At 37.0% G+C, this 27,710-nt stretch overlaps 1 protein-coding gene across 4 annotated transcripts; it reads right to left on the bottom strand.

The window, feature by feature from the left end:
• Positions 1–679: 679 nt before the first annotated feature.
• On the bottom strand, positions 680–27,710 carry LOC131166183 (acyl-CoA hydrolase 2-like). 4 transcript variants are annotated; one of them, XM_058124512.1, is made up of 18 exons: positions 27,519–27,695; positions 27,316–27,408; positions 26,719–26,786; positions 26,496–26,577; positions 25,980–26,026; positions 25,727–25,852; positions 24,309–24,386; positions 22,586–22,673; positions 21,537–21,649; positions 21,392–21,438; positions 7,139–7,201; positions 7,002–7,057; positions 4,955–4,970; positions 4,596–4,652; positions 3,978–4,079; positions 1,415–1,463; positions 1,264–1,332; positions 680–1,153 (listed from the first exon to the last, which is right to left on the bottom strand). In XM_058124512.1, the coding sequence occupies exons 1-18, from the start codon at positions 27,544–27,546 to the stop codon at positions 1,076–1,078; spliced, it is 1,260 nt and encodes a 419-aa protein (XP_057980495.1). In that variant the 5' UTR covers positions 27,547–27,695; the 3' UTR covers positions 680–1,075. The 4 variants fall into 4 exon arrangements, 3 of the variants coding, with proteins under 3 accessions (XP_057980495.1, XP_057980493.1, XP_057980494.1); XM_058124510.1 differs by lacking the exon at positions 21,392–21,438 and having other exon boundaries at positions 4,596–4,768; positions 27,519–27,710; XM_058124511.1 differs by lacking the exon at positions 21,392–21,438 and having other exon boundaries at positions 4,866–4,970; positions 27,519–27,710.

Raw genomic sequence — 27,710 nt, forward strand, 5'->3', positions numbered from 1 at the left:
TTATTGGGTTGGAGTTGATTGCTCATGTTAGAAGGTTTCACTTGGGTGGTGATGACTAGGTGTTGACTTCCTTGTATTAGCTTATATATTTTGGGAACATCAATTGCGATTGAATTTGGGTAACTTGAAAAATTCAATGAGTTCCACAATCACGGTCATAAGGTGACAAACACACTTGGTTCTTAAAATAAAATTTTAACATCAATAACTTGATTTGATTTCTTTTTTCTTTTTCTTCGAAAATCACAATAAATTATGCTAAAAAAAAAAAAATACACCTTTGGCCTTGTGCTCCACTTTGAATGATGGTTGAACTGTGGGCTATTTTGCGAGATCTTCTTATGTGGTACATTTTGCACAATAATGTGGGTTCTCATCCTAACAGCTCTTTTCTAGTTGTCAACATCCGAGTTCTTATGGCCAGACAATGAGAGCTTATTCTAATTCTTCTTCCAAGGGAATGCCAAGTGCAGAAAAGTTAACTAAAGTGGGATTTGCCTAACAAGTGCTTGTCTTCACATGGATGATGTCAAGCATGATGTTATTTCATAAAAAGAAATTTGGTAGAAATGGAATAGTTATTGTGTTGAATGTAATAAATTATAAAGTAAAATATTATTGTAAATGACGACAATAGGGAAGTCAACTAGAAAGCACAAAACTAAACTAGCTCAAGAACTGCGTCAATTTGGGATGCTATTGGAAAAGCTTTTGAGGACAAATGCTACTCATCTCTTTCTCGACACAGAACAAATGATAGCATCTCTGAGAATTTCCAAATTTCATTTGAAGAAGAAGAAGAAAAAAGTCACCAAAGTAAATAATCCTCTGGTTTTAGCTTAATTTTTAGTGGTAGGATTCGACAAACAAAAATGATCAGCGCAAATAACCGTATGGCTACTCCTGATGGGGGCAAAAAATGGCACTTGCTTGCTCTGTGCACAAAGTTTCAGTTGCTTAAAAATGCTATAGAACAGTGACCCAATATCTGGTATTGATCAGAGCAGATGAGTGGAGAAGATTCATTGAGAATGCAGGGCAACGCTCTTCTATCCACATGCCCCAGCGTCCCCATTCACAGCTTTGATATGACATCCGAATCTAGTGTTTTTGCCTTCCTAATGAGGCCCTCTTGAGTCACTGACACAACAAGCTGCCCATCAACAAAAAAATTGCTATAGCATCACAGCATCCGAGGGCAAAAGAAAGAGAAACATGTTTGCTGCAAATGCGTAAACATCAATAGTCACTAAAACAATTTACCTGTCCCATCCTAGTAAACATTTGACCCGAACAAAAGCCACGTGCATTAGAGGCGGCAGGGCTTACCATCTGCAAAAATAACAAACATGATTTTGCATCATGCTGAACCATGGTGAATCGACACACACACACTACACTTTCCCACACTCACCACAAATAATATCCACTCATCAGCTCTGAAAGGCCGATGGAACCAAATTCTGCAAAAGGAATATCAGTCATTATGAGAAAAGGAATAAGATGCAAGTCAGTTTTGTGTCCATCATGAACTCAGGGACGTGCTGTATTTATATAAATAAGCTTTCAACACATTAACATCAGTCATAGTAAAATATGGATATGCCTACATTATAACTGGAGTCACCATTTCTTGGAGTGACGACATGGTTAACTCGAACAGCAATGCCTGGCTGATTTTAACCATTTTGAAAGTTTAAAACAGAGTTTTGGCCAGCAAAAGTGTCCTTGGTTGAAGTCATGCTTCCAATTCATATAAAAAATAAAGCTACAAGAAATGATAATGGGATTGAATAACCTTTTGAAATTGCTTGGTGAGGAATTATCTCATCAACTTGAGGCTCATTTTCATCTCATGTTACTAAATTGTGGAATGAGGCCAGCCAACAACTCCTTTTTGAGAAGCTGAACTAAAGAGAATTATGCATAATTCATTACCAAATGCAGAAACCTTTTTCATGGAAGCCATATTTATGCCAAGAAATGAAGGCCTATCTCAGAAGTTGCAAATAATCTTTTGGGTGGTCGCAAGGCCCATCGTCCTACCACATGGATGCTTCATTTCCAAGTGCAGTTGAAGTCTCACTAATGCAACCATTCATTGCAAGCATATGTGCACATGTTTGTGTCTTTTCACACACAAATTATCTTAACCTATCTAATGCAGAAGCTCAATTAAGCATCTAGATAAAATTATACATAACGGTGTTAAATTAGCTTTTCAGTTCTTGAATTTTAATGAATGCGTCCATTTCATCTTTTGTCCTTGTCCAAACTAGACTAACTTAGTTTAATTTTAATATGTTGTTTAAAGCTGTGTTTGGGAGCATAGACTCTGGGCCTTAGACTTCATTTTTACTGAAATTCAACAAGGTTCAATACAATTTTGTATTGCATTTTATCCAAATCCATATAATCCCAAATCCAAGACTTGAAATCCATGATCCCAAAGTCATGGAAAATATTTCTAGAAATCCATTTTAGAATCTTGCCCTAGGGCTTAAATGCATTTGTCCTTTGCCCCAAATATTTCTAGAAACCCATTGAATAGTTTTCAGTAATGAAAAGAAGCTTACCAAAAGTTCTCAATAACCTACTTACTAATCATCCATGGAGCAAAAAAAAGGCAAGCGCCCTTTATGAAAGTACAGGTCAGGCACCAGAAAAAAAAAAAATAGAAAGAGAAAGAAAAGTTATTGGCTAATTTACAAAAAAAAAAAAAAAAAAGGAAAAAAAAGAGCACAATGAAAACATTAATGAGTGAACCTTTTTTGGGGTCACTGCGCCAGAGGGAGGAGGTGGGGAAATGTGAGGCAAGAACCCACAACATGTGTCGGAAACAACTGCCTCACTGCTAGGCTATGCCCTTGGCCTCGATGGTAATGAGTGACTTTGATCATGCAGTTATAGTTGGGGAAAAAAACCAGTCATTATATTCACCAGCCCAGACTTTAAAAAATAGGAAGTAAAAAAATTGTGCACACACACGTACAAGAATTTATTTACCATTGAATACAATGGATTCCAAAAATTAAGGTAGAATGAGATACTTAACCCCAATAGAGAAACCAATGAGCAGGCAAGTCTCATAAGATTAAGACCAAAATACGAATACATCAGCATTTCAAACATTGCTGATTTTTCCCCCTGAAGAGCAACAATACATGAGACGACAAAAAGGGTGTCCCCAGGTCACAAGGCTCCAGGAGGAGGGTCATCACAGTGTACACAGCCTTAACCCTGTTTTTATGCAGCGAGGCTGTTTCCTTGAACTCGAACCCATGACCTAACTGGTCACAAAGGAGCTACTTACATGAAACAACGAACCACAAAAAAGGGGGGTGGGGAGCGAGAAGCAAACAATACTGCCCACAATTCCACTTGACACATGCATTACCCTAGGGCCAAATCTGGGCCAGCAACAACAGAGCTAAAGACCAGGTCTATTGGCAAGAATTGGGCTTATACACAAGTACGATTGAGTTTCAGCTAGAAGAAGGGTTATAAGCAAATTCTTGCTAGATTTGAACCCTATGTGGCTTAGTGAAAGGTCAAGTGATCATGTTTATTAATTGAAGTTCTTCCATGTTCCTAAGGGAAAAGAATAAGGCTGAAGTAACCAAAGCTGTCAGGCTAATCAGTAGGCATGAATATTAAGACCCAATGACCCATCTAAGACTGAAACATAAACTGGACTGCAACAATTAGGTCCAACCAGTACTGCAGGCTTTTGATAGTAGGCCTGAGCCTGGTATTAACTAGAGGCCAATGAAAGAGACACAAACTGGCCCCAGCTGCAAAGGAAACCTTCCCCTGCCAGAAGTCCACTCCAAGGGAGAAAAAGAATTTTGAAAAAGAAACATCTTTCCCCTCCTAAAACCCTGGTGAGCTAAATTCAGAAAAAGCAGCATATTTTTTCCACAGATTTCCCCATTAAAGACTTCAGCATACAATTAAAAACTGACAAAGATACTTACGAGTGATCCAAACTAACAGAAGTTGCCTTCAAACCTTTTCCACGATGAGGATTCAAACTTACTGAAATGAATATCAGGTCTGAAGCATATGCAGCAACACATCTGCAACACCATCATATAGTACCAGTAAAGAATTTAATGAGAAATCTGAAAAACTGGATCCTCATCCAGCATATTAGTTCAGATGTACCTACTGAAGATGGTAGCTGACAAACCATTACAGATATTAAGCTTTTGTTGGTACTTGCCAAATTATAATCATGTAAATATACCATAAAGAATATTAAAATAAATTGTCTCAAGGAATCAAGAAATGAGTGAACTGCAGGGAAAATAATATGACCACACAAACTAACTCTGATTGCAAAGAAGCAATGGCGATGCAAGATTCAAAATAAGCAAGAAAAGATCAATCTTCCTCCAGAAGGCCATGAACGGGGGGGCAAAAAAGTAAGAAAAATATAAAGAAACAAAACATAAAATATACTAGCATCCAAAAGAAAGAAACAAAAAGAGGGTTTCCAACGAAATTAAACATAGCTAAGAACCACATCTTCTTAATTTCCCACGTGCTTATTTTGCCCCAATCATAATCCAGTGTAGAAAGAAGATGCTTACCTATGCAAAGCCTGGTCATCTGAAAGTTTTTCCCTTGCCCTAAACCAGTATTTCAAGCTGCAGATTAATGCCATTGTAGTCCAAGGAGATTTGGCATGTAAATTTGCAAAATTATACAAACATGAATATCCATACTTGGCATTGTAATCAAATAAAAGTTGGCAGACGTGACACTGTAACAGAGGGATAAAACAATGAGAAGAACAAAGAAATATTGGAGATTTTCAGGAACCTATGACATAAACATATATGGAAGGAACCAGGGCTAACGTTGGAGGAGATTTATTCTGATTCGTGAATGTAGTGCGCTCACAAAACCTTATCTCAATGGGCCAAGGGACAAACTTTGATGTGGCTACCTTGTTCCGATAAGTCCTGTTACAACAACATTTTGTTAGGATTCAGTTATTTATCGAATTATTTACTTTCATAAATATTTTATTAGGAGTCATTAACATTAAATTCTTAAAAAATGAAGAACTATCCTCAGCAATATGTTTTACATAGAATTTTAAAAAGTAGTGACTGAAAAAAAAAAAAAAAAACCAAAAACCCCATTTGTCTACATGATATGGAAATCATGCAAAATAATGGCTAGTCTAGACAAAAAGATGATGATGCTAAGCTAGATAATAAATAGAATTTAAAAAATCAGTAACAAAGAAAATTCCATTTGTCTACATGATATGGAAAATCATGCAAAATAACGGCTAGTCCAGACAAAATGATGATGATGCTGAGCTAGACAATATATAGGCTTTCAACCCAAGTAGAATGTTATTTGGCAACAACAACTACAGCTTTGTGCTTGAATATTTGGGACTATTCAGGGTCGGATACATGAATCCTTTTGCTCCAATCAGCTCAATCCAGGTCACATATCATAAATACAGAATACTGTCTGAAGCTTATTAACTGACGAGTAGGGAATGAAAATTCTGATATTTTACAGTTACTAAGAATACTGCTGGACTTCAGATGGTAAACAAAAGAAGAAATGACTTTTTCCATGAGTCCAAAAATAAAAATGTACAACAAATGCATTTGTTTTTGCATTTTCAAAGCAGATAAAAGCAGAGAAGTATTTTAGAGTATGTATATCATACACATGCTCCATAGCTGATGTCCAACATGCTAATCATTCATAAGGAGAAATATTCTACATGGCAGTATGAGCTTTGTCCAGAATAAATATTTCCAAATTTATTTTATTCTCAAATTATGACTGCAGAAAGTACTGCTAACTGCCTGTGTTCTGTATTAGGCATCTGCTGGAGTAGAGAGATAAAATAAGCCACTAATCAAATTTAGCTAATTCATTCTGACATTCTTACATGGTTGACTTTTCTTTTTATAGCAAAAGAAGAGATTTCATTAATAGATTAAGAAATAACAAAAAATTAGAACAAGACATCTCCCAATAAAACCTGGAACAAACCAGAAGGAAAAACTAAAACAACAAAAGAAAGAAAAGAAAAAATTAAGCTATCAGATTACCCCAATCTTGCTGAACTTCCAGAAAGCTCACTCCCAAGAAATACCCAAACCCAACATGCTACAATAAGGCCAAGTAATGACACTTTCCTGAACCAGCAACCAATTCAACTTCTTCCCTTAAAATATACCATACCCCCCCCCCCCCCCCCAACCCCCCCAAAAAACTGCAAAGAAACCACATTTCCATAATGCAGCCCTATCCTTTCCCTTCCAAAATCCACAAATGAAATATCCTCCACCGATTTTGGAAAAACCCAACTTACTCCCAAAACAGCAACTAACTTGTTCCATACCCTCCAAGCGAAATCACAATGCGAAAAAAAAAAAAAATGAGATGCTCTAAATCATCATAACAAAGCACACAAACATCTGGAGAAAGTGCCTTCAATGGTTTCCCAATCTGCAACAAGTTTAAGGTTGGTTATGCTTGTTACAGAGAATAGCCTCAGACGTATAAAATTATAAACATAGCTTTTGTTTTCTCTTTGATTTTTGCATGCCTTTTCTTAGTCCCTTTTGCAAGTCTCCTGCAAGTTAATCAACTTAAAGACTGGATCTCCTTTTCCAGTGCAAGTGCAGAACCTTCTATGAGGGAACACAAGGGTTCTTTCGCCTATCTGTTTTAACATGTGCATGGGCCTAGGAATAAGCATTCAATATAGAAATGACAGGTTTAACATGACAGCATCAAAGCCAAATGAAAATGTGGCATGGGGACATACATGTTTCCAGGTATGAGTATCATCATCATATGCTTAAACTAAGTTGCAGTGGTCATTAATGCTCTGCCTAAGTACAAAAAAATAGAATCAAGGAATGAGCGACTCATGAATCTATCTATTGGAACTATATAAATTTTATACACAAAAATGTATATTTTAATTATAAATGAAATAATGTGAATCTTACCTGGGAAGACGAGGATCCATAAGGCGTCTCTCACGCAATTCTTCCATTGATAGAAGCTGCAGTAAATTGAAGTTCACAGGTCATGGAAGCAATCAAATAGAAACATAATACACACAAGTAAACATGTTTTGGTTTACCGTCTCTGGTGCAGGCACAGATGGCATAGTTGCTTCCTGATGTTCAAACCCCAGTTCCTCTCTCTGCAAAACTAACTTGAAGTTAAAAGCATTTGAGGATATGTTCTCCACCCCCCCCCCCCCCTTTACAAACATTTGGAGATATTTGCAGCATTCTTTTCTTAGACAAGGCCAAAACAAATAGAATTAACTATCAGTTGATCCAAATATTGAAATCATATGGACAAAAACACGGTCTTTTATTGCTTAAAGCCATAAAATATTTTGATATACTGAAACCTGGAAATAACAGGGTCAATAAAAACCTGTCAAACGTCTAGACAAGCATTAAGAGTTAAAGTATTTTTGGCATCAAATTCAGAAAATAAAGAAAGCGCATGCTGGGCACACATCTGTCACCCTGCCCCTTTGTCCCTTTGTTATCCATGAAGAGGTGGCCGGAAGTAGCTATGCCACGGCCGCTACCCTGCACCAACCTTCTATCCTAGCCAATCATGTCTACCCATTCTGTCCCTGCTCAACCATTCGGCCATGGCAGGGCTCTCAGAATTTGTGCTACTTTATAATGGATATAAGATTAAACCATAGGTTGTGCCAATCAAGTAACTACTTTTAAATTTATCAAAACCATCCATTAATGGTAATAGAACTCTGTGCAAAACTTCCTCCTTTGGTATGAATCATCACTCCTGGATCACATACACTAATCCAAACATCTGACTACATTTTCCAACTGTCTCCCTCCCTCCCTATAAGATTATACCATAGATTATAAAAATCAAACTACTTCTTTTAACTTTCACAGAACCACCCACTAATTGTAATGGAACTCTTCGCAAAGTTTCCTAATTATAATACCCCAAACATTTGACCGCATTTTCCAACTGTCCCTCCCACCCTCCCCCATGGAGTGGGCCTTGCCAGCACTACCATAGTAACCTCTCTCCCTCCCTCCTCCCTTTTGGGTTTTGTGGCTCTCTCTCACACACATAGTTCTAAAGATCAGTGCGTAAAGATCATATCAGCCATTAATTAAGTGACTTCTCACACAATTACAGGGCAATATCTTAGAGTTCCCCTGATTCACAACCTCTTCGGCCTATATTGCCCATTATGGTATCGTAACAACCATTATGAATTGCCTTGGGCTGCTACACTATAACCATGGCTATGAATATCTAAAATAAATTTTTGAGGCACCTTTCTTCATTTTCTTCACTCTTCTGGCTATGTTAAAGGTTAGAAACTCAAATATAGTTTGATTTTTTTAATTAGTAATTTAAATTTTTGTTTTCATTTTTAGGTTTCTTTACTTTGACATTTAGTACCATATCTTTAATATTCAAATAAACCAAACTTTTTATTTTATTAAAATAACATACATGTTTGCATTTTATAAGTTCCTTCATTTTTTTTCTTGCACCTAAGAGGTCATTTAAAGCCATTCATGACATTCATTTAGGGCAAGACTCTAAAACAATATTTCATGGCGTGTTTTGTTGATAACAAAATTCTCTTATTTTATTTTATTCTCTCTCTAATTTCCTCAGAAAAATCATTTTCAAACAAAATTGCGCTCCATCAAAAAGTTTTGTGCAAAGCCCCCTCTGGGAGGTCTGGTTCAAACATGTTCATTTGCCTTGCACCATCCTCAAATGGCAAAAACTCCAAATGTTCTAAAGACAAATGCTGTCCTTGAGAAAAGAATGGATCCTTTACAAAGGGTTTATAAACTATATCCAGGAGATGTTGAAAAGAATGTCCAAAGCCAAAGTGCACGTGGTTCTAAAAACGGTTGATATCCCAATACCTGCACCAAACCACAATTCAACATCTTCTAAAACAGCCATGCCAGAGGCTAGTGCATATGCTTGTCATGCAGTCTTCATTGTCCCACCAACAGTTGCACCTCCACAGTCAACCTATAATGTACCTCCAGCCTATGCCAATGTCTCAGGCAAATAGACTTCTCAACAGAAAGAGAGAGAAGCAGAGTCCAAAGAATGAAGAGCAAAGTTAGAATGGTCAACAAAGTGAAAATATTAGAGAAAATAAGATCGATTCAGGGCATCATTCCTTTGGATCCGTTGAAGTGGATAATCTTTACCAGGTACTAGTTGTTCTTATACCAACAAGGTCCCTGACTTTGACAGGTATGACGGGTAAGGCCACTCTAGGATGCACCTGCCAATGTAATGCCAAAACATGCTCACCCCCACCCCCCCCCCCCCCCTTTTTCAAAAAAAAAAAAAAGGAGAAACTAATGTTACATTCTTTTAAGAGTGGTTTATTCAAATTTGCCTTCACTCAACACAATCCAAGTGAGGGGATGGCATGGTATGGCTGAATCATATTTGAAAGATTGCCATTTCAATGCCAACATTAGCCCTGGTAGAGATGACCTTAAGCACATGGAGAAGAAGGAGGAGATTTTCAAAGACCATGCGCAGAGATGGCACAAGATTGCTTCTCAAGTCCAATCACCCCTAACTAGCCAAAAACTAGCCCACTATCATCAATACTGTCTGAAGGGACTGTTACTCAAGAAAATGGTAGGCACTATAATGACAAATAGAGGATGCCATAGGAAGAAAAAAGCTAGTAGGCAGCTCTGGAACCAAATAATGCTTTATCAGGAAAAAAAAAAAAAACTATGAAAGGAGAGATCTAGACAATGACTCCAAGTTCTTCTCTAGATAGGTAACCCAAGTCTCCACATGAATAGCATAAATGCCGACATGTTCGATCCCAGTTTACATGTTTCATCCCCATGACATTTCCATCCTTAGAAATTAGCATGCTCCTGTGCACAAGTCTGCTCTAACTTTTCCCTCCCAAAACTCCTATAAACCAACCAAACAGCCCAACAAATCCCTCCACCAAGCAGTCCAAAAGAATGAAGCTTGAAATTTGAGTGCGTCCTAATCCTGTCTGCCAAAATGTATCATCTTCTCACCGAAAAAAAAAAGCTAATAGCTCCAAAAGCCACAGACCACCCCACCCCCCCCCCCCCCCCCCAAACACATACACACGACTAGTACAAAGCCAATGAAAGAACTGAATATCATATAGGACCACCCAGCCATTCCATTGAGAGGTGTTGGCAATCAAAGAACAATGTTCAACTACTCAAAAATGCATGGCTGTGCCAATATATAGTTGAAACTTGAAACCACCTGCCAAGCAAGTGAACATGAAACATAAACCCATTGCCATAGCACCAGACATAAAAGATTGCAAACAACCTTTTGTTTCAACTTTTTCCTTTTTTCTCTTTTCCCTTATGTTAGTATTTTTTCTTAAGGTAATGTATGGTCCATGATGGCAACATTTTGTGCTTACCTTCCTCAAATTTATGAAATTTCTTTCAGAAGGTAGCTAAGTAAGGTAGGTAAATGCACCTTTCTCATGTTACCATTGAAAAACTCGTGCACGCTCGCAATATTGTGTAACTTCTAAAGGAACCACAATCTCCACAGATCTTCCATCCTTAGCAGGATTTGCACGAAACAGGTTTTCGTACTTTACAATTTACATCGGTGCTGAACGAGAACTCAAACCAAGCCTATATGCTAACTCTATGATGACAAGGTAATCCACGACCAATCTAAGCAATCTTGGTAAATGATAGGTGTATAAAAAAGAATATGCAGCTGAGAGGGAGGACAAATTTTGAATTCTCGCCAAAGTCCATAACTTCTCCAAAACTAAGGTCAGCACATCACAAAATTCGCTGGTATGGAAAGTCTCCCATTCACCTTCAAGTCCAGCAAATAAAAATCCCTCCAACAGAGGTCTGTAGAGATTCAAGAGAATTGGTGACAAAGCACCATGATTGTACATAAACAACAAAACTATTCAATCATCATAAAGCTGAATGCTAACCAAAGTCTCATCGCTCCTCCTCAGAACAAGTTCTCCCCAATGCCCACTCCCAGTAGGCTATGGCAATCCATGGAGTAAAGTCTCGAAAGGACTTAAATTGTCCCAGCATGTCACATGTGAGATGATGCGCTGACTTAGAGCAGTGGGTGGGCGTATAAACCATAACTTCATGTTATTGGTGCCCCCATTGGTGTTTTTGAACTGAAAAGAAATTGCTTCATCATTCTCCTTCGATGTCCACTTATCTAGCACATGCAACATATGACAAATTAAGCCTTCTTGCATGACATTGATGATTTTTTCTTATTTATTTATTTATTTATTTTGTCCCTTGTATCCCAATCAACTTCTAATGCACTATCATTGATTAACAAAAATTGACATAACCGCATTTTTCATGAACCATGTACTTTGGGAAGGATTAACCACCCTAGGCATAGTACAAGGGTTGATGATTGGGGCTCACACTACGACCTAGTTTCTTGTAGTATAGGTTAACCACTGTAGGTCTCATGCATGAGCCTACCACCCCAAGCTCACAAAGAACTAGTTTTTGTATAACTTCTTTAGCTGACCAAGGAATTTCTTTATCACAACCTTTTGACAGGATGCGTCACCATTATGGTAGTTGCCAATAGCACATGCAACATATGACAAATTAAGACTTCTTGCATGAAATTGATGCATTTTTATTATTTATTAAATTATTTTGTCCATTGTAACGCCTTGTTGCATTTCTTTTTGTGTGCTGCTGTTTACAGAAGTGTAAATTCTTTATGTCGCAACATGCAAAACATAAAATTGTTAACCATTGCCGAGGGGTGTATGTGGCTATGTGATTACGCGCAAAGAATAACATGGTAGTAGTAGCACAGCTTTGGGGTGTCGATTCCACAGAGAGACAAATTAAAAGAATAGCAGAAGGAACAAAAAAACTAAAGAAAAATATTAAATGATTAATGGTGAACAAAGATTAATTTTAAATGCAAATTAAAGTGAAGCAAAGTGACTAACGGAAAAAGTACCCAAATTTGACGAACAGTAAAGCGTCGGGAATCCCTTGCACAAATCCGGTATTTTAATTATTCTTAATTCATTGAATAACTCAATTGGGAACTCTATTCCCAAAATTCCTAATCGGAAGGTATAGATTTATAAACCAAAATTAAACCAAATGTAACCCTTTGAAAAATCATTCACTACTTTTAGAATACGTAAATTATTATCCCTATTGAAAAAAAACCAACGACAACAATATACTCAGGGAGCGATATTGCAACAAAGAAGTAAATCAATATAGATAAATAATTGATCCAAACATAATCAAAGAACTAATCCATTCAATAGAAAAAGAATGACCGAATCCATAAACGGAATAAATTCTATGATTATTCGGAGAAGAAAACATCAACACTGAATTGAGAATGATAAAACAAAGGAGTTTAGCAATTGAAAATCAAATACATAAATTAAAAATAAATTGAAAATACCATCTAGTGTGCAAGTTCATCCCTAGCCCTACTTGAGAATTTTAGTTTTCCATCCTAAGATGAAAGACAAATAAACTCTAGAGAAAACCTTAAAGTCTCCAGTATCCCCGTTTCTTCACAAAAAGTTTAGCTTATATATGTCCCTCAACAAAACCCTAAAAACGGAATAATTTAAAAAAACGCTGAAAAATATCCTGTGGTTTCCGGGCTTGGATTGTGGCCCACTTTTGACCCAATAAACGTCCGGATTAGAGAAATACTATCACACAATGAATTGTAGCTCTTTCCGTAAGCTTTCCAACGCCACTTGAATCACGCCCATCTGATATCAAATGAGAGAGTTATGATTAAAATACGGAAATATGTCCAGGCTGTCTCCTAGCGAATTTCGGACTTGGACTTCTTGCAATTTCCCTATTTGATTTTTTCTCTTTTTCTTTTTTTCTTGATCCAAATTGCTCTCAAAGCCCATGAGAGTCCTCCGCTTTATGGTGGAAGCATTATGGAGAGGAGTGCAACGAGCTTCAAAGACTTGCAATACGAGTCCTTAGTCTCACGTGTAGTGCCACAGGATGTGAGAGAAATTGGAGCACATTTGATCATGTCCACTCCAAAAAAAGAGGAACTGAATTCAACAATAAAGAACCAATGCTCTTCTTTTTTAAGTTCAACATTCAACAAGAGCTAAGGCAAGCAAGAAGGCAACAAAGTGGTGAGACATATGTTCCAATTTGTTTATTAGACATGGAATCAGATGATGAATGGATTACCAAAACGGAAGACTCTTGTCTACCAGAAGACATTTCATGGATGAATGTCGATGAGTGCTTTTGAAGGAAATGGAGGAGTTGGGCATAGAAACAAAAGAAAGAGAGGTATGAATTGTATGACTTTATTTTTGCTGCTGTCTAAGTAATTAGTTTATGAATGGAGGGTGGAGCTTTAAAAATAAATATCATATTTTAATAATTTAATAATATCATATGATAATATAGGGCCAAGGAACCTGAGATTTGATCGTAAAGGAAAAGGCAAAAATGTTGAAGAAGATGACGTTGAGCTGATTGATGATAAGGAAGGAGATGAAGAAGAAAAAGAGGAATAGAAGCAATGATTGTGGTATATGATGAAGATGATGATGATGGCGACGATGACAATGACTTGCATTAGAGGAATGGAATGATGAATGATGATGCACGACATTGCACATTTGTAGTCTATATTTTATAAATGGTTTAGAGTTTAATTTGTTTTGTTTTATGAATATAAGATATGGGCTTCTAGATATCTTTTTGGTTTTTGAAGATGACATCTAATAACACGTGTTAGACTTATAGTTTTGTCGCAAACTACCGTAACTTGATACTTAATAAAGATGGGATGGATAGATAACAGTATGTACTACCGTAACTTGATACTTAATAAAGCTGGGATGGATAGATAACGGTATATTTTTTGTAGATGGTTAGTTTTTCCTTTATATAAAACATATGTAGAGTTAAATAGATCATGGAAGGATTCAACCTACAAAACTTGCTTCAATGGCAAGTTGTCATTGCAGTTAACAATATAATTGATCCATATTTGTTGAAATTCCAATGTGTTTTGCTATTTAATTTTGTTGTACATAAGTGCATGTAATATGGAATCAATTTTCCAAAATTTGTACTGAATCTTGTTATTTGATTCAATTCTCAATTCATGAGTATAACTATGGATAATTTAACTTTCCAACAAGTCTCTAGTACCATCCAGGCTTAGGCAACAAATCACCCATATCTGGCACTAGCTTACTGTTAGGATCCATGGGTGTATCAATAGGTTTGGATCCCAACAATCCAGTCTCATCTAAAAGATCAAGAACATACTTTCTCCGTGACAAGACCATTCCCATACAAGATCTCAATACTCTACACCCAAAAGAAGCACTTCAATGGTCTCAAATTCTTAATCTAAAATTTAGTCTATAGGAAAAGCTTTAGATCTTGGATGCATTGATCATCGTCTCAAGTAATCATAATATTATCCACATACACTAAAACCAAAATCCTATCAGATGGAGTATGATGATAAAATACAGACAGATCCACTACACACTGTTGGAGGCTAAACTCAAGTATGACAACAGTGAATCAACCAAACCATGCTCTCGGAGTCTGTTTTACACTGTACAATGATTTCTTGAACCAACATGCTAAGCCTGACTACCCCTGAGCAACAAACCCAAGTGGTTGCTCCATATAGACCTTCTCTTGAAGACCACCCATATAAGAAAGCATTTTTCACATCTAACTGACCAGAGGCCAACGACAAGTAGTGGCTGGGGAGATGAACAAACTTAATGAAGAAAAATTAGCAACTGGAGAGAATGAATCTGAATAATCTAAACCATCCACTTGTGTATATCCCTTAGCAACAAGGCAGGCCTACAATTGAGCCACAACACCATTTGGATTGACCTTCACATTATACATCCAACAACAACCACAAACTTATTAGGAGGTAGAGGCAAGGTGTTAAATTTCAATTTCGACTAAAATTTCGAAACTCCAAAAGTAGGGAAATTTTGATTTTGATGTCAAATTCGATTTAATGATAAAAATTAGTAGTAAAGAATGGAATTCTTTTATGAAACTTTAGCAATGGTTAATATACATAATAATGTATGTTTTAAGACTAATATATCACAAATTAAATACATCTATGTTGTGTGGGAGGTACAATAGTTGTAATATAATATGTATATTAGACATATTAAGTTCATATAAACAAAATTCATAAATCAATTAAAATATGATTAATTATACAGATATAGATAATTTAGACATGAATGGGTAAATAAAATGTTGTTGAAAGTTTAATTTTTCATGTAATTTCAAAAGCTCTTGTAATAAATAATAATCATTGAACTCATGACTTTTGCCACCATAATTTCAAACCCTTTCCATCATAAAACTCTTCAAATTTCCGAATTCTCTATAACCATTCAACTCACAACTTTTGTCACCATCCAAGCGAACCTCATTTCTTCCAATATCACTCAACTTTAAATCCAAATTATCCAAAAGATCTTGAGTTTCTAAATCCTCCATGGGAATTTCCTTCAAAGGAGTAGGAAATATTCCAACCCTACACTGTGAATTGTTGATTAACCATCATTTTCAAAAATAGGCACTCCCTCCAAACCTTCCAACGGGACAGGGTGAACATAAGAAAATCCCCTACTTCATCGCAAGAATTAGTAGCATAACTACATTGTTTTTGAATCTCATTCAACACTAACCCCCATCACAGTCAAATTCACTCAAACCATCACTTTTTAAATCCAAAATATTCCCCCATTTCCTAACATCCTTTTCTTTCCTTTCCTCTCCTCACTGCTGCACCCAACCTCCTCCTTTTTAAGAGAGTCTTCCACTAAGCTAAGTTCTCCTCTAGAGTCTCTCCTTAAAAGCTTTGTCCTTGTCACACAAGAATTTTCTTCTCATCAAACACCTTCCTCCTCTTGACGCTCATACGAGCTAACTTCCGGCAAGCATACACCTTCCTACCCTCAAGCTATCAAGATGATATCATCAATCACCCCCATAATTGCTCCTGAATTTTTACATCCTACCTCCCTATTTTTTGAACACTCTTCCAGCAATGTTACATTTTTAATAACACACTCTAATTTTAGCTCCGAACTATTAATATTCTGGGTATGTACCGAAGTTTGATCAGATCGACTTGAAGCTTGGAGTGTTGAACTCTGAACGTGAAGTTTAGCCTCTTTCCCACTGCTCATTTCCTGAGCTCTAAGGACTGAAATCTGGTCCTTCCCATTCTTGAAATCCAGCTCCGACTTGACTAATTCCTTATTTCCCTATCCAGCATCCTAACCTTCACCATTTACCTTCTGAATAGAAGCCAAGGAATGAGGACCCAAGTGCTAAAGCTTGATATACATTGTTGGCTCACAACCTAACAACTTAAGCTTTTAGATAAAGTGGTAACCTAACATGGTATCAGAGTTGGTTACTAGGAGGTCCTGGATTCTAGTCTCATTGCCCACGTTTATTACGTGGTGTTTAAAAATTATTATATTCCCTAAATTGGGTGTTATCTCTCATGTGTGAATCTCTCCACGTGCTGTCAAGCAGCATGTGCAGGGGAGTGTCAAAGCTCGATATACATCGTTGGCCCAGAACCTAACAGCTTAAGCTTTTAGGTAAAGTGGTAACCTAAGACTAAGTCTTGGGCTTGCTCAATTAAATGGCCCAGCTTATATAAAAAAGAAATACTCTTCTTATCAATTTGTTGGGCCAGGTCCAAAACAAGAATCATACCAGCCATCCCATATCTCTTTGCTTCCTCCCCTGGAAAACAAACCAAGAAGCCTCTAAAACGAACGACTCCTCCGTTGGAACCCTAACTACCTTCCTAGGCAAATCCGATTGGTTGACGAAGATTGCAGCCTTTGGACGTTGTTGACTGTTTGATGACTGGTTATCTATGGTTGGTTTCGGCAAATTAATGGCAACTGCTGCTGGCTTTGGAAGCTCAGCCCTGTTCATCTAAACTACACCGCCACACCTACAGCACCTATCCTCCTTAACGGCTGCCATAATTCAATCTCCAGAGAGGGCTTGACGATTGCAACCCTCGCCTCCATCTATATTACCTTCCAGCACGACCTGCCTCCATGATCTCAAACGTGGATGACCATCTGCAACCATAACACCCAAATCTTTTTGTAACTCCTTCACCAAGCCACAGAAAACACTAACAAAGCTTCTCCATCCCTCACCTTTTGCGCCGTCAAGAATAAACACAAAAAATCTCCTACAATTCCAACCTAACCCTAACTCCAAGAACTTTCCCACCTTCCTCCACCTAATCAACAGCCAATAGCTTGCAATACCCTTACAAAAACTCTGAAAATGCCTCTCCATCCAACCAAAAACCAACAATCCGTCGACAAACCACAAAACAGCCTATTTCAATAATCTAACACATCTGTTCTTCTCGACCACGAGCGAAGATTATCTCCCCTCACCCTTGTCTACATGCAGTTTGAAGGATTTTCCTTTGATCTGAATTTCTCGGCTCGTCATAATCTAAACCAATCTTCATTGCAGCGAACGCACAAGGGGGGGAGAAGAATAGTGTTGCAAGGGGGAGAGAGAGGGAGAGAGGGAAAGAGACAAATAGAGCCATCATGCAGAAATAGCACAATGGATTTTTAATTTTTGAAAGAAGGTTACAATCTTACAAACAATTTAGTACGTTTGCAAGCTTACTAATTTCATGAGGTTGAAAGGGCACTCAGGAATGTACAAAACAGAAGATAGAGAGATGGAGGGAGTAGGATTTGCTGTTCTTATCCCCTTTACTGTAGTTGTGGACTCATCAGCAATGGTAACTTGAGGTAGATTTTTAGGATACTGGAGGGCAGAAAAGAAGTTGGTTCCACCTGCCATGTGGTCAATAGAGGCAGAGTCGATAATCCAAGAACTAGCTGGAGAGATACCTGATGACATACAAAATTGTAGGATTACCCTTCTGAACAAAGGATGAATGTGATGAGATGCTTGTTGGGATGCTTCATATTGTAGGAACCTTGAATACTCTCATCTGAGACAGTTACAGTATGTTGTTCGCCAGAACAAATGCTTGATGAGGGAAACACACTTTTGGGATTTAAGGATGCCATCCCAACACACACACAACCTCGATACAGCAGCAAATCAGAAATACACAGCAAGAAAAATGCTCTTGGGATTCCAAAAGTGAACTTCTGGACCAACTAAAACAAACACAAACAAGTTAATCACTGATTCAACCACAAACAAGTCCCAACAAAGCACTACCACAGCCCTACAAGATCAATGTATAAATGCTGCCACTGCTCCAAGAGACTTAAGACACAGCTCCAAGAAGCCAACACAGCACCGGAACGATTGGAACAACCACGAATAAGGTGACCCACCACTTACGAGTCACAACTAAACCAGCATAAGGCTTCCACAGCACCCGAAAAACTTACACACAGCCCCAAAGAAACCAGCACACAGCTCTAGCAGTTCCAAACAGCCTCTATACAGTACCAGATCAGAAATACACAGCAAACAACATCCTTCTGGAATTCATAGACACCATTCCAACACACACTGTTCAACAACTGGGGAAAACCACAAGCACACGATGAACAAAATTAAAATGAATCAAGAACACAGCCATACCACTGTTTCAGGCCTCAATGAACTCAATAAACATTGACCAACAGCTTCGGACATAAGCAAACAATCATTCCTAGAATGCTGCATATGAGCAACTAAAAAGGTGATATCTTTGGACAAAAAAATGTCAAACAACTTGGTATTATGGTGTAGGGAAGGATTCAAGACATTTGGGAGGAAATCAGAGCAAAATGGCTGCCCAGAAGACTCTCACGCGCTGGCGCATGGGGTGGCACTGCCAGCTTTAAGCTGGTGCGTGGAGGTTCCTCTGGCTGTGAAATTTTGCAAGCTGGCAGATTGGCAGGTTCTGTGGCTTGCTATGTGGTTAGTTTTGCAAGCTATGAGGTATTTCTTGAGGTTTTGAAGACAACAGCAGCATCCAGGATTTTTCCAGCGACTGCAGCTGATGATCCTTCTACAGCAGGAGGTTTGCATGTTATTATTATATTTAGGGTTTCATTTAGCAGTAGTCATGCAATTAGGGTTTAGGTCGGATTTTGGTCTCATACCTTGTTGAATAATTGGTTAAAATGGAAGACCTCACATCAATGATAGGTCTCTCCCTCTATTTATAATATATATCAAGTACAATACCAATGAGCATAATACCCCTACTAACTCACACTACCAACATAACTCTGAAAATATACTAATAATGCTGACCAAATAACCATTAACAATAATATTTGATGAATAATCCCTTTTCCGAACAATACGACTGAAACACATTTTGAACATATTTAAGTGCATTATCAGATCAAAAAATTTGAATACCAATGCTAGACTTGAGTTTTTATTTCCAGGCATGATTGAGTAAAAACATTCAAAAACTCAGACCTGTCTTTCAACAAATAGATCTAGGTTATACGCGACAAATCATTCACAAAGGACCCAAAATATTGATGACTGGTCAAATTCTTGACTCTACATGGATCCAAAATATCTAAATGAATAGAAAAAACAATGATTTATTACAAGACTTGACTCCAGGCGGAAAAGATGTCTTAATATGCTGTCCCAACTAAGACACAGAACAATCAAAATGAGAAACAAACTCGAACATAGGAAACACTTTTAGTTTTTGAAGGAATGGATGACCAAAATGAGTGTGCCACTAATCAACATAAACATCATGAAAAAAATTGATGAAGCAAAATGACAAGGATTGAATCCACCGTGATCACCGTCAAAATAGTACAGGCCATCCTTCTCAAACCCTCCACCAATCTTCTTCTTCCGAAGATACTCAATAACACATAGGTGTCTCAAAGAGCAGCTATGAGACTTAGTTAATTGACTAATTAATAGCAGGTCCTAAGTGACATTTGGGCACATATAACACAGAAGAAAGAGGAATAGAAGGAATTGAAAGATAATGCCATAACCAAAAATCAGTGTAACCAAACCATCAACAAGAGAAACCTAGTGCAGAGTATTGGGGTTCAAGGATTCAAACAAATTAGGACTACTTGCCATATGGGAGGAGGCACCAGAATCTATAACCAAGGTTGAGGAGGATGAAGAAGCAAGAATCCTAGTTGTAGCTGAATGGGCCATAGTAGCACTTGATGTAAATGATTGAGTTTGGAGCTGTTAAAACCAAGTAAAAAAGACGGTTAAACTCCTATAGGACACGGTAGATGATGTACTCAACTCCATAGTTGAGTAGCTAAGTTCATTTGAAGTGTCAATAGTAAGTCACCCTTTGCAAGAGACTTATTGGCCCTAGTTGGTTTCCAAGGATATATTAACAGCAATCAATGGAATATTTTTTCCTTGCCACAACATTTGCAAAGTGCAAGAAGTGCCATAATGAACTCCTTGTCCTAACACACAACTGCTGCCACTATCGCAATCCAACCTCGTTCTTGTCATCCAAAATTTCCCCTACTATGGATAGAGGCAGTATCCATGGCTGAATTATTGCCATAAGGAGCTTGAGAAGAAATCAGGCAGCACATACTAGAACAAAACAGCACTTTCAGGATCTCAGAAAACCAGAACTTACAACATGTCGGACCTTCCAACATCTAGAACTCAAGAGTTAGCTATGACTATAGAACTGGTCTTTTAATATCCTTGGAGCAAGCAATTGCTTGACCATGAAGAGCAGGGCAGACCACAGCAAATTACTGCAGGCATTTAATAAATAACCTGGCAGCAGCTAGAGGCATTATGGCTGGCAGCTCCTGGAAACACATGCAGGTAAGAACAGGAAATGAATCTTTAAAACCATTGAAAAACCAACCACAACCACAAGATTGCAACCAATCAATTACAAACACACAGCATCAAAAACAGCATCACCAGCAAACCACAAAGAGAGTGCAACTGATAGCAGCCCATGGAACAGAGAAACAGCAACAGCAGCATACTAGAACCAGAATCTGACTGACTTCTCATCAGCAAATGAGCATGAAATGCACAACCTTAGCAAGAGGAAAATGTGCTTAGACAACTCTCAAATCAACCAGGAAATCATATTTGAGGACTGATTAGGGAAGGATAAGAAAAAAAAAATGGAAAACAGAGAATCAAGATCAATTCAGATAAATCAGATTTGAAGGAGATCAATGCTCTGATACCATGCTGTACTGCTAGAGATGGATGAGAGAGCAAATTAAAAGAGGAGGATAAGAAGAGAAAAAGAAGAAAACCTGAGCAGCAGTTTCCTGGAGTCTACGTATAGGTCCAGGTCTGCCCCCTAATATATTAATAATAATGAAGTCTTAAGACAAAAATACCCCCATTAACATAACCTAGTTACAAAAATAACATATCCTCTTCTAACAATTGAATTACCTGAAACGAAGCAAGCAATGTGAAAATGATATTTCCTTTTTGTATTGCATCTACTCTTCGGGTTGCAAAGCTCTTCCCATCACGTAGTCGATGAACTATATATAAAATTGGCACTACAAAAACATATTCACACATAATGCCCATAAGTTTCTCATTTTATAGGTATTGCCCCATGAAAGGAGTGCTATACTTAACTGAATAGACATAGATATCGAAAAATATGCATGCAACCATTACAGGTATCAATCCAAACAATGGTGAAAGATTGAAGCATTTCAAATACCCATTCTTGCTGTGTGTGCACCTGAACAGTGATAAATAGATACTATTTTGATTCTGCCATTTTCCATATAAATTTCAAGCACAAAACCATGTGAAAGGCATAAAAGCTTTTCCCAAAACTGCATGCAGCTTGATAATAGTATTTTAAAACGAGACAGATGGGGTTTTAATAGAGGTTAAGGCGATACTCCACCCTTTTCCCTTTAATTTTTTTTTTTTTTTTTCCAAGCATTTGCATGCATCATACATTTCTTATAGTAGGTCTAGCCTATGAGTGTGGGTGTGCACAGGTGTGCATCCCCATTTGTCTCTCACCACCTAAGGAAGTGGAGAGTGAAAATTTTGTGAAGTTCTAGTATAAATCTTCGATTAGGAATAGGCTAGATGAAACAGACTTCCAAAAATCATTTTGTTCAGATACGTTCAAAAAGTCACAAATGAATATTAAACGTTTTGGCGGAATATAAGATATTTTAAGCAAAATCAAAATGCACTAGCCGTTAAATTTGATTTATCCAATGCATAAAATAGCTACCAGCTATATATTGAAATTCCATCATATAAATAGCATGATTTTTCACATAGAGCAGCTGCAAAGGTATCACAGATCCAGGAAACAGTTCCATGGATTCAGGAATAGTTGAGTCAGTCAACTGCATACATATATATATAATAACAAATATGGAAATAAAAAATTACACAATATCATTTATGTCAAGGAAAAGATATAAATGATCTCACTTGAGAACATAAAAAAATTTACTTACTGTTAAAATCCCCAACAAGAAGGAAATATGAGTGTAAACTATTGACGACCTTAAGACAATCAACGGTTTTTGTTGCTGCAGCCAATGCCTGCATGTTTTGACCATTTTAAAGGCTAAGCAAGACTTAGATTTCATTAATTATATGAATTGCACATCAATAAACTCAGTACATATTGGATCAAGTAAATATTATGACATCTAATAAAGCAGGCAGTTCCTGATTATTAGTAAATAAAAATTGAATAAACAACTATTTCTCACAATAAAATTACATACAATAAGCCACAGGTTTTTACAGCCATCAGCTAAAAAAATATGGGCTTGAAATTGAGATTTCCAGCTTGAAGGTTTAAAGCTCAAATCCTATTAGGATTTTTTTTGGCAGGGTGTCACAGGCTGAACATTCCACACTTTGTGAAGGGCCCAACACTAGCTAAAAAGCACTATTACTTAACTAGTCAGCCAAAGTATAATGTGGTTTACCACAAAAGCACATTCACAATAGTCGAATACAAAGTAAGCGGAAGAAATAAAGCAATTCATGTAAACAAATGACAAGCATGCAGTAAACATTGAAGCAACATAATTCATCAACATCACCATCATAGGCAACATGTGTTTAGTGAGGGAAGCAAGTAGGCTAAACACGTATACAAATGCTAGTGAATTTTACAATGATTGATGAACAATCACCCTCCCCTAAAGAGCTTTATATGCTATTTTAGCTCTGACACTAGGAAATATAAAAATGACCAAGGAATCATACTCCCATTTTGCACAAAGGCATAAAAATACTCAAAGCATAAAACTTATACTACTATTTACATGATGATTACCCATCCCATATACACAAGGTAAGCAGTAACAGAAAAATGCCTTAAACAAGCTTAGCTCATGACACAAAGGCATATCAAGGAAGGGATGATGGACTAAGCCAGCTGTGTAGCACGAAGCCTAGTGCTGCACACCCCCCTCCCCCCCTCCCCCACCACATCCCAGCGCACAGATGAAGATCAAGAAAATTAAATAAATTGGTGCATTAGGGTATCAAAATGATCCAATACATATTAATGCAGACATCATGTACAGAGTAATATGGAAATTCCTGAAAGAAAGATGGCTTTTATGGGACACTAAGTCAGCAAAGAGAAGAAGATTGAGGTCATAAATTTCATGCCTTGGAAATTCTCCTTAAATTACCAAATTTATCTCTCCTACTTTTAGAATTGAAAATTGTTGAAGCTTGATATAAAATCTTGGCCCACAAACTAACAACTTAAGTTTTTAGGTAAAGTGGTACCAGAGTTGGTTACCTGGAGGTCCTGGGTTTTAGTCTTATTGCCCACATTAATTGTGTGGCATTTAAAAATTTTATTGTATTCCTTGTAACGGGTGTTATTGCCATTTGTTTATCTTTCCATGTACTTTTGAACTGCATGTGCAGGGGATTGTTAAAGCTTGATATACCTTTTGGCCCACAACCTAATAGCTTATCTTTTAAGTGAAGCGGTAATCTAACAAAAATAAAAAGAAACAAATTAAAGGATAAAACATGCTATGCATGTCTCAATGGATGCAAGTGCATATTAGGGGATTGTGCAATCCATTTATATAACTACCATATTATCTAACTAACTGTTTACCGTGTTTAGCATAAGTCTCTCAAGGCACACATGCAGTACAAAATAAAAAAGATGAAAAAATGGAAACAAGTTAATCATGCCTGTCCAACTAACTGTCCTCCAAAAACCTTCCCAAATTTTGGAGCATCAGGTAAGGTAATCCCCTGGAATATGTTCACCTTCAAGACAAACAAAGAATTAATATAAGCGTAAATGATCCAGAACACTACTCTGCCACATAATGATAAGGAAAGCAGAATAGCGAAATAAAATTCATTTCCAACATATGTTGGGCAACACAGCAAGCATTCAGGCTTCTTCAATCAAGCAAGGACTCATATTAAAACGAGAAATTAGCCTTACCGATTCTCCTGAAATGAAGAGCTATATATATTGATTCATTGATACCGCTACAGGACCCAAGAAATCAGATTTGGATGATAAAATAGTTCATAAATTTGAAAAGCTTGGAGTTTCATCTACATTGGGTAATGAAATTATTAGCTTAGTTCAATTCTTGCCACATGATTTTTCATTCCCCTTCCACACCATTTCCAGCCAACAGTTTAGAAAGGTAATTCACGCAAAGATGACGAATGTCTCCACCATAATTTAAGCATAACTAATGATTTTTTCAGTAAAAAAAAAAAATCCATTTTCAGACAGAGTATAAATAGAAAACAATAAGATAAACGTAGAAGTCTAAAGATAGGGCAAATAAATAAGACAAAAATATCATTGCAAATAGTTTAATAAGCATGAGGAAGGTTGCAGCATTCTAATGCATTGAATTTCTAGTAAGTATTAATAAGGGTTAAAATGCAATTTCCCACTACAGATAACTGATGAAAATCAAGGGCATCTAACAAATAATGGGCACTTTTAGGCAATAGAATCCTTAAGAACTGTGCTAATAATATGAAGGGAATGCATTGCAAGACTGTATGATATATTCAAGGATTACAAGTTTACAACCCTAACTGAAGCATTCTTACAGACAGCTAGCAGCATAATAAGAACATTCAATTCACATTCTTCAAGAAGCATAACATTCAAATATCTCTACTGTTAAAGCTTGATGTACCTTATTGGCCCTTGTTGGCCCACAGCCTAATGGCTTAAGCTTCTACGTAAAGTGGTCATCTAACATGGTATCAGAGCTGGTTACCAGCAGGTCCTAGGTTCTAGTCTTGTAGCTCATATTTATTGTGTGTTGTTTAAAAATTATTATATTCCCTATAACGGTTGTTATATGGCAATTTTTTATCTCTCCAGGCACTGTTGGGCTGCACGTACAATGGAGTGTCAAAAGCTTGATATACATTGTTAGCCATTGTTGGCCTATAGCCTAATAGCTTAAGCTTTTGGATAAAATGGTAATCTAACATCTACAAGCTATATAAAAGGAGGATAAGCACTAACATATAACAGAAAATTTTCAATGATCTGACATTGTATGAAAAGAGCATAAACACTGCTATAGAACAGAAAAATCTCTCTTAACATAATGGAAATATACTTCAATTGGATCCAAGTGCAATATATTCTCCACAAGTGGACATGTATCGCGCGATTTGTCTGCACTCCAGATTGACTTTGGCTGAAGCAAAGTACAGTGTTCATGTGGCAGCACTAAGCAGGTCAGCTGCCATCACAGACATCACATCAGAAGCCTTCTATTAGCACAAACATAATTCATTGGAGTTCATGAGTTTGAATGCTAGGTACAGTGCATCCATTATAGTAAAGCCATATCAGAAAACTGCAGCCACCTTAGTCAAAGCAGTCACATCAGCCACATGCCCAGATGTTGCAAAACCTGCAGAACCAAATTCACATGATTCATCTACAATGTTAGTTCAAGTATGTTTTAAGTCTTTACCTTTTAGTGTTTAATCAATCACTGCATAATCTAGACCTAACCCCAGTATCAAATGATTAGTATCATTCTACATTAAAGTCTTTTCCCATCTTATCAAACTAGTGGCTTCATTACCACATGCTTTGGGCTAAATCCATCGGTTTTACTAAAATAAATAGTGCTGACCATACCCAAAGTACCAAAACAACAATTTCAAATGTCCCTTAGATGGAACACAAGACTAAAAATTTGTTCAAAAGAATTATCACATACCAATAAACCAGCACCCTATCATGAACTTCCAAATTCCAATTCAAGTTTGTGATACAACTTCTCATGAATAATTATATGGAAATGTTATTAACTGAACAGGAATAAAAATATTTTTAAAAATGAGCTACTTAAATTACATAAATTAGATTCTCACCGTGGCCAAAATAATCATACTGTTTTAATTGAAATTCAGGATGACCTGCTTCCTCAGCATTCACCGATCCTGAAACTTCAGCCTGTAAACCATGGAAGCTAAATCAATAAACTACAACAAACTCTAATAATATATACCAATTCCTACATTCTAGGGGGCCAAGCAATAACAACAATTTTATTACAGTATGAAGTATACAATTTAATCTCAAGAACAAGCTTACCTCTCCTTCCCATACGAAGTAAACTCCATCCCCAGATTCCCCCTCACGGACAACATAGTCTCCACGATCTACACTTGATAAAAAATATTCAAACAATGAAGCTACTAAAAAATAACCTATCGTTCTTGCAGGTTTGGATTGACAATCCATCCGTTCTGCAGCTCGAAGAACTCCAGAAGATTAGAGTTTTATGCTTTGGTTGCTCAAACTTAACAACAAACCAAATCGTCATACAGAATCCACTGGCGAAACTTCGTAGAATTGTAGCTCAGAAAACTAAGGAGAAAATTTTTTTTTTTTAAATAATAATATATATATATATATATATATATATATATATATATAACTCTATACTTCGATTATTCAAAATCATTGAAGAATAACCATATCGATCGTTCTCAGGTCCCAGATGATTTAACAATCCAACACTCTGTATTTCAACGACTTTTCCTTCTCCAAAAAAAAAAAAAAAAATTAACGTCTTTTCATTTCAAGTATTCAATTTCAAACAATTTCTCGGTAATGAAACGAAGAATTATCAATAACTAAAACTCAAAACTTATAATTCATTAAAAATATAGCAAACATCAAAATTACCATAGCATTTAAATGTGACGACTTGAGCAATTTTCTTGAGAGATGAGCTCGGAAGCCTCTGAAGCAAAGGAACACAGCCCAGAAACTCTATTACTGTGAGCAACAGGGAGAGATATGGAAAACGAACATTAACCATTATTGAGATTGAAAAACGTGAATTGAAGATTGAATGCACACAAGCGAGGGTTTTTGGTCATCTGCACCTGATTCAACGTCCATGTCGGAGTTCATGGAGATGCTCTCTTTCTCTCTCTCTCTAATATCGTATAAAATCTTGGTCGTCGGAGATTGTCATTTTGGGCGAGGGTGACGTGAGAGGCGCAGCCTACACCATTGCCAAAGAGCTACCTGTCTGATGGCATCAAAAACGCACTGTACGTGATGGCCCAAACTGC

Source organism: Malania oleifera, chromosome 10 (assembly GCF_029873635.1).
Source record: "Malania oleifera isolate guangnan ecotype guangnan chromosome 10, ASM2987363v1, whole genome shotgun sequence".
In the NCBI taxonomy this organism is placed as follows: domain Eukaryota; kingdom Viridiplantae; phylum Streptophyta; class Magnoliopsida; order Santalales; family Ximeniaceae; genus Malania; species Malania oleifera.